The 8,599-nt window shown below is 40.3% G+C and overlaps 1 protein-coding gene across 13 annotated transcripts in view; it reads left to right on the forward strand.

Annotated features, from left to right (window-relative positions):
* Ehbp1 (EH domain binding protein 1) overlaps positions 1 to 8,599 on the forward strand; it is a 275,408-nt gene that overhangs the window by 231,231 nt on the left and 35,578 nt on the right. For 9 of the 13 annotated variants that reach the window (XM_059275363.1, XM_059275368.1, XM_059275364.1 and 6 more), the window contains 2 exons: positions 82 to 188; positions 2,892 to 3,015. In XM_059275363.1, coding sequence (XP_059131346.1) covers positions 82 to 188; positions 2,892 to 3,015 — 231 coding nt within the window. The remainder of the gene's footprint in view (positions 1 to 81; positions 189 to 2,891; positions 3,016 to 8,599) is intronic. The other 4 variants (XM_059275366.1, XM_059275367.1, XM_059275357.1 and 1 more) reach the window with 1 other exon arrangement.

The following is an 8,599-nucleotide window of genomic DNA, read 5'->3' on the forward strand; positions in this document are numbered from 1 at the left end:
TGCTGATAATGTAAAGCCACATTTCAATATATAAATATCAAGCTTTATAATAATTTTACATGCCTCTCCCCTTTTTTTAAGAGATGAAAAGACAGAGATCAATCCAGGAAGATACAAAGAGAGGAAATGCGGAGAAGACAGTGATAACTGAAACTCAGAGGAAGCCATCAGAAGATGAAGTACTTAATGTATATTAATTTTTTGTGTGGTTTCATGATTGCTGATAATTCCAAACTGTATGTGGAAATAGTGCCTTTATTTGTTAAAATGAGATGTTAGGTTTTTTAAGATGTCAATCTCCAGTGCATTCAAAGCAGTGTGAGAGGGGTACGCTGCTGAATTAGTCTGCAGTGTGGTGATAATTGTCAGATAAAAAAAAAATGAATTTTTCAGAGTTCCACAGCCCCAGCTTCCTTGAGACATTTCCATCAGGGCACTTCCCATAAAGAGATTCCAGTATTGATCTACCGGGAGGATTTTAATTATTACAATAGCAGATACCGCAGGGCTGCAGTCAGAGGGAGAAGTCACATGAGACCCGCTAGAATTTCTCAGCCAACCCATTTTGTTGGCTTGGGTTAATGGGTGTTCAACCTTTCCATTATCCAGATCAGCCGTGAATTACTAGCTGAATGATGTTTGCATTAATATAATATATATGGTAATTTCTTCACTTAATTAACGGGGAGGTTCAGCTCAGTAGGGGTATGGGCTGATCATGTGTAAAATTGATTTGTGAGGGAAATATTTGATAGACCGCAGGGAGAAAGCTGCTTTTGATGGACAGCTGCGGGACAGAAGCAAGGAGAACAAGTTTTAACTTGAATTTTTGTCTAGAAAGAAGCACAGCTCTCTTTAATGGTGTTACTTTTGTATTATCTACAGTTTGAATATTTTCACTGTTAAAAATCATGTTTTTGGGAATTTTAAAATCATTTAAGTGCAACTCGAAGTTATCAGCAGCATTTTGGGACTCCAAAGGTGCCTCATTTTCTGCTTCTCACCTTTAGGAGACCCAGAAAAGTACAAAAACAATATCCCTGGTGTATCTTGAGAAAGCAGGCGTAGCTTAGTGAGCTGTAGGATGTGTATGTGTGGTGTGTGCTCACACTAAAGGGGTCTGACAACTGCCCACAGCACTGCAGGACTCACAGATCTGATAGGAATTTGTACTGCGCAGTGAAGTCTAGTGTTTGCTACAATTTCCGCTTTTCTGTTTGTGTTGTCTGCAAACTACAATGTTTGTTTTATCCCTTTGGATGGGACTGGAGACAGAAAAGGCCCCTTTAGAAATGCTGTGCTGGCTAGTAGGAGAAGCGTCCCCCAGGTTATTCTTAATTTTATACTTACCAGTAGCACACATTGAAATAGAAGACTGTCCATTTTGTGTGAATCTTTAAACAATATAGTGACATTGTATCAGTGACTGCAAGACTATCAGATTATTTATCATTTTCTAAAACATTTTAACTTTAAATTTATCAGCTGCCATAATCAATTTAACAAGTAAAAGTTATAAATTGACTTCACAAATGAATGCAGTTTTTAAGTAGTTCAGAAAGTAAGTTATTAGTAGAATTGAACATATTTATTGACCGTGAGAATTTATAATAATTGTAAGTCTTGATTGTGCTCCTTGTTTAAGAAGTGCCTAAAATAGTGTGTCCCAGCTTTCCTAGCAGTCAGTGTACTTCCTGGGCTGGGAAGCATTTGACAGGAGACTCCACCACTTCTGTCTCTGAATGGATAATGCTTTGCATATGGATGATAGTGGTAGTGATGGGTAGCCACTAAGCCATCGTTTAATACCTAGAAATGTCAAAGGGTACAAGAGTTACAAGGAGAGCTTTTTATTTATTAGCTGTAACAATATCGTATATACAAACATATATATATGAAAATTAAAACTTAAAAGTTATACTGGTACTCCATAATAGAACTTCTATTTCAAATAAAACTTATAAGACCATTTTTAAATTATGGATTACTATGAAAGTAAAATTTCAAATACAAATACAAATTTGATTAAAGAGAAAATTAAACAGTAAACTAATTGAATTATATTCTAAGTAGCAAGGTTTGAGATCATTTGCCTGGTTAAAATTTATAGCCCTAAAGATTAGTAACATTTCAACTCAGTGATGTACAGGATCTATCTGGAAGAAACTATGGAGATAATACAAACTTGGTTTCCTTTGGTGTCTGATTTTTCAGCCAGGGCCTCACTGGATAGCCCTGGCAAGGCTAGAGCTTACACAGATGAGGCTAGCCTTGGACACCTAAGCAGTTTACCTGCCTTTCTGCCTCCTGCATCCTGGAATTACAGGCATATATCACCATACTTGTCACCTTTTTTTTTTTTTACTTTTTTAATATTTTAAATGATATAATTTCCACATAAGCAAAAAAAAAAGTATCTTTTTTGTTTGTTTGTTTGTTTGTTTCTACAGAAGAAATCTGATTCTCTCTAGATAATTTAAGGATCAACTTCATAGTAAAACCCTGCTTCTATGTATTGTACTTTTGAATGAAAGATCTGTTCTAATAGTCATTAAAGGGAAAATTCCCCATCTTGTTCATACCTAAATCACTGACTTAACGCTAAGGAAAAGGCCATCTCACTCATTGTTAACTTTTTATATCTGGCAAATCTGGAGGTAAATTTATAAGTGTAACACCCAATAGCTGAAATGTTCAGTCTTTGCAACAGTTTGTTATACTTGATGCATATGAAAGATCCCTAAATCACAGGCAGGAGTGGGATTTGGTACTAAGGTTGATTCTAAGTGTGTGTTCGCTTCTCTAGGTAAGTGCTTTACTAAGTGTTTGTAGAAAGGAAAAATGCAACTTACAAGTGATTTTTCCCCCTTCCTGTTTGTTCTCGTTAACAGAAAGGGTTCAAAGACACCAGTCAGTATGTTGTAGGAGAATTGGCAGCACTAGAGAATGAGCAAAAGCAAATTGACACCCGTGCCGCGCTGGTGGAGAAGCGCCTCCGCTATCTCATGGACACAGGTACGGTGCCCAATTACACTGTAAACAGTTTTGGCAAATTGAGCGTTCACAAACTCTTATAGAGTTTTGGAAGTGTGAATCTTTGAAGCCTGAATGTTCAGCAAAACTGCCTTGAAAATAAAAAGGCTGCGATTTGCAGCCACCTCTCTGGGCCCTGGTGATAAGAGTGCCTTCATGGGAAGTGATAACTCGCCCTGATACCGTGTGAGCCAGCACTATTGAACAGTGTGCTCATCCATGCAGAGTTGGAATACACATCTGTGCCTCATTGATATGCCACTGCTTAAAAAAAAAGTAGATCTTTACTGTTCTACTGATTCATTGGGGGGAAAAAAAGATTTGGCCAGCTAAAGCCATGTACTGCGTGAAGCAGAGTGCTGTGCATAGGGTGGCTCCGTGGACTAGATCACTGAAATTTGAGAATACTATCTGGTTACTGATGCTCCACAGTTTTTTTTTTTTTTTCAAGAGAACAGGTTTTTAAAAGTCTGTAATACTTTATGTCGTAGCTGCATTTGAAAGGATTAAAGTATATAGCAAGGTTTGTAAAGATGGGTGAGCGCAGCAAGTTAGCTCCTAAGCAGAGGGCAGAGTGGCATTTAGTGCTGATTGCCAATGGAGATTGTATAGATCTAAGAGCACAATAAGCTATTGGAAAGGAACTCTGTGCATGTCCACGTGTGTTTCTTTAAAATATTACTCAGACAAAATGATAACAGTTGAAAATTAAGTTCAAATCCTTCACACACACACAAATTCAAGGTAAGTTATGTTATGAAAACCTACCAAAAATGAGAGTTAAATATCTATTCCAATTAGCTGGTTTAGTTTTGTGATTGTTGTAAAGAACGGCGGGATTAGCATTGGGAAGCTCTCCTGAGCCTTCCTGTCTGCTTTCTTACAATGTATTCATTAATAAAACTTTTATTTTTATAAGCTTTTATAGATGGGATATTTGAAAATGCATGTTCTAGTGACATCAGAAATGAGTCCAATAGGGATCCTGGGCCTGTTCTGATCCAATGAGCTTCACACTGTTCTGCAGAACCTCCCAAGCTGCTTCTGAGGCACCCCAGATCCTGCCAAGACAGTAATGGAACTCAGGATTCCTCACTTCTCTTCAGGAGAGTGAACTCAGGCTTATTTTTACCTGAATATTGGCTTCTTAGACTTGGGAGAATAAGTTCTTCTATTTAAAATTTAAAACAGAAAAACCTTTGGAGGAAGTCATTGCTGACACCTCTCATGCTGATAAGGGACAGATGTGCTCAGGGTCACACGGATCACCAAGCACAAACCATGAGCAGAATTCAGACCACCAGTGTCCTGTCATGGCCCTCCTCACTGCACCAGAGTAACCAGACCATGTTTGTCAGTCCCCCAACAAGCCATGTGTGTGGCATGTGTGGCTTGCCTTCTGTACATACAGTTGTATGGAGTAGGCACACCTCTATAACCTAATATATTGTTTTATATTTTTCTTTGGTTTCTAAAGAACTCTAAATATATTAGCTATGCTAGCTATAAGAACATAAGTATGTGATAGTATAACTTCTCTAATAATTTTGAATTATTTTCTTGACAGTTTTGAGGTGGCTGATGACTTCCTGCTTTATGGTGTGTTGACAAATAGGAAAAGATTGCCTTTACTGACTGAACTGAGTAAAGTGTACGTTACTATGTGAACCTGACACGAGGAGCCTCACCTGTTTCCTCCCTTTCATACATGGTTTATTGAGGGCTCTATCAAAAGACACTGACGACATTCTCCTTCCCAGTCTGTGTCACCAGTGGAGCTTGGAAATGGCCTTCTCCAGCTAGAGATCAGTTTTAGCTGAAGGTTATAGACTACAGATTGATTCCAGAATCCCTTTGGGGATTATCATATCCCTTATTCACAAGACAGAATTTTATCCTGCTAGGTCTCTGCTGCAGATTCAGACGAAAACTGACCCAACTTGATAAGCACCAAAAATCACCTCAGACTGTAACAAGCCTCCTCCAGCACAAAGGACATGTTAAGATAAAAACTAGTTAGTATATGAAACAGGATCGTATGCTAGAGAGCAAAAGCACCAAACTGTCTTTTTTTTCTCTCGGGGTTCTAGTACATTCCAACTTTCGTCATTTTAACAGCACCTCTCCCCTGGTGTGTTAAAGATGCTGGTGTACTTTCTGAATCTCAGCCTTGGAGATAATAAGCACAGCGTATTCTTCACATGGTGGAACTCAGGCTCACGTAGGGGAAATGACGCATTGGAGATGACCTTGGCTCCAGCAAGGTGGCTCGGTGGGTAAAAGTGCCTGCTGGACCAGTCTGACAGCCTGCGTCGGATGCCCAGAGCCCGTGGGAAGCTGGACAGAACTGATGCCACAGAGCTGTCTTGTTGACCTGTACATACTCAACACAACAGGCGTGTGCGTGGGGGGGGGGGGGTGCGCGCACACACGTGTGCAAAATACTAAATAAACTAAACTTAGAAGATAGCCTTATTAGTAAAGACAGAGTTACAGCTTGCACATAGATTTTTCAGGTTTTCTAGCTCTTGATTCCCATCTCTTTCCCTATCATTTCTTCTTCTCCCTCTGCCTTTTTGATTTTTTTTTTTTTCAAGACAGGGTTTCTCTCTGTAGTTCTTCGTGTCCTGAAACTTGCTCTGTAGACCAGGCTGGCCTCAAACTCTGCCTCCCAAGTGTTGGGATTAAAGGCATGCACTACCACCGTCTGGCATTTTGTTTTCTTCTTAATGAAGTCTTACTACATAGCCCACGCTAGCCTAGAACTCATTCCTAGAACTCACCTCGGCCTGGCAGGTGCTGGGCCATCATGTATGTCCTCACACTCAGCATCCACCATGTCCTTTTACTGTGAAATACCCCTTTGTCTGCTTTTTCCTATATCCCTGTATATACTGGCTATAGTAGTATAGTCAACATTTTTACTGATTAAAAAGTCCACATGATCTAAAATTAATCCTTTGAAAGTGTGCAGTTCTATAGTATTTAATGTGTTCACGGTATTGCATGATTGTTGCCACTGTATACAAAAGTTGTCACTCAAGTAGAAATCCATTTCTTCCTTCACAAACCCCTGAGAACTCTTCTACTTTGTTTCTGAATTACTTTATTCTAGATGTTTCATGTGAGTGGAATTGAACAATGTATCCTTCTGTGCTTGACTTCTTTGGTTTAACATATTGTCTTTGTGATTCAGCTGTGCTATGGACATGTTCTGGTTCTCCATCTTTTTTGTGGTTGAATAGTATTTTAGTGTACATGTATACACATTCCATTTATCTGTCAAGCTATTGATGGACAGTGTTCCATTTATATGTGTGGAAGTTTTGGCTGTATGTTTGCATGCCATGTGCGTGCATGTCTGGTGTTCACAGAGACTAGATGAGGGCATTGGAGCCTCTGGGACTGGAGTTACAAACAGCTGTGAGCTGCCATGTGGATTCTAGGAATCATTTTCCAGACAGGGTTTCTCTGTGTAACAGCCCTGCTGGTCCTGAAACTCACTTTGTAGACCAGTCAGGCCTTGAACTTAGAGATCTAGAGATCTGCCTGCCTCTGGTTCCTAAGTGCTGGGATTAAAGGCATGCACCACCACACTCAGCATTTGATTGACAGTTCTTATTTTTACTTTTTGACCAGTGTGAACACTTATGTGTAGATATCTATTTGAAACACCATTTAAATTCTTTTGTATATATACCTAGGATTAGGATTTCTGGATCATACTGAAATTCTGTACTTGGTCGAGTTGTGAAATTTAGAAATCAGAATACATTTTCCAAATGAAAGTCTCTTATAACTAAATAATACTAATAGTTATCCTGGACCCTAGTTCTAAATCCCTCGAGCTTGAGTAGCTCTGATCTTTAAGGACTTCCTGTCTGAGGGGGTTAGGGGGAGCGGGGGAGGAAGAAATTGGATGGAGGCCCAAACTGCTGGACCTTCTCCTGGCAGGTTGACAGGACGCTCTAACAAGGAGAGAGAGAGACCCTCGGTGGGTCATGGAGCACAGTGAGAGGGTGCCGCAGGTGAGAAGCAGTAACTGGGAAGGCCGTCAGTGGCAGAGACAAGGCAAGCATAAGGGTTTACTCAGTAGTTCCTTATCAGGTTGCTCAGTTAATCCAGAATTGGTGATAGTCTGGATTCACTCATTCATGTTCTCTCCTTACCTTCCCCTGCTCTCTCAGCAGAGCTTAATTAGAAATACATAGTAAATATATTCCAAGCTGACACTGTAAGTGCTGCACCAGTGACTCTTTCAGCAAGGTGTAACCTTGGATGCAGTTTATAATGGGCATGTTCTGAATCCTGAGACTGTGCTGCAGATTATGTTACTGTGGTGAATGTTAATTCTTCTCCATTTCTGATTGGTTTCTATTTGATAGTCGTATTTTCTTACTCTAAATATAGTAAGTTTTCACCTAGTAATGTGGGGAATTTTTTAAGTAATAATATTTTGAGTATAAAAATTAAATCTATGAAGGGACTTTCAGCTTTATAGCCTTAAGCAATGAGTAACTGGATTATGGTAACAACCTTCAATCCCAGGCCAAACAGGACTTTTCCTAGACCATTGGCTGCAAACACTCAACTGGCCATTTAAATATACTCAGAGGGAAAAAAATGAATTTAAAAAATACTTTTTCTACATGGCCTTCCGAGTTTCTCTTTATCTCATCCTTTAAGATATTAAGTTATTTTAAGGAAAGAAATGGACACTGTGTTTGGTAGCCCCTACCTGTAATCCTAGCACTTGAGAGCCTAAGTCAAGATCACAGGTTGTATGTTGGACCCCATAGCAAAACCCTGACTCCAAACAAGATAATACAAAAGAGGGGGAAGATTGGGCACACACAGACAGAGTGAACTTTATGTGTTCCTGTTGATTGCTGGTGTCTTCAGATCGCCAGATTCACGCATTATCTTCTGCCTAACCTGGCATGATGGCGGTAGTCATCATGCCTCTTATGTGTCCTGCTCGATGAAACGTATGTGAAATGCTATTGGTTGTCTGTCAGTGTCCCCATACAAGAGTTCTGTCAGTAACTGGGAATTTTGAGAATCACGTTGTTCAGGAAGGAAATGGAGGCTGAGAGAGATAGTGAGGAGCAGGAATGAAAACCAGTGTGACACCCAGGACAGCCGACTCCCTGAAGCCACCTGGCATGTTCTTTCCCCACCCTTCCTCAGAGAGGCACCTCTGCTTTTTCCAGGGGTTTGTTCACAATTCAGTGGCTCCTCTTTGTGCCGTTTCATGACTTGCAAGGCAATTCAGAAGACACAGCTCAGTGTCCATGTAGCTTATACAAGAAAGATACTTCAGCTGAGCGCGGTGGCCCACACCTAGAATCCCAGCATTCAGGAGATGAAGCAAGCAGATCCTAAGTTCTAAGCCAGCCCAGGCTACCTTGTCTCAGAGAAAGAAGGGCGGGGGGGGGGGGGAGGAGACAAGCAAACTAAAATGAAAAGCAGTTTACTGACCCTTTTGTCTCCCTCAGGATGTGACGACTGTGTTCCTCGTCACACTCCTTCTCTGTCCCACCATCACAGTGCTCATGAAAACCAT

This window comes from Peromyscus eremicus, chromosome 10 (assembly GCF_949786415.1).
Source record: "Peromyscus eremicus chromosome 10, PerEre_H2_v1, whole genome shotgun sequence".
Taxonomy (NCBI): domain Eukaryota; kingdom Metazoa; phylum Chordata; class Mammalia; order Rodentia; family Cricetidae; genus Peromyscus; species Peromyscus eremicus.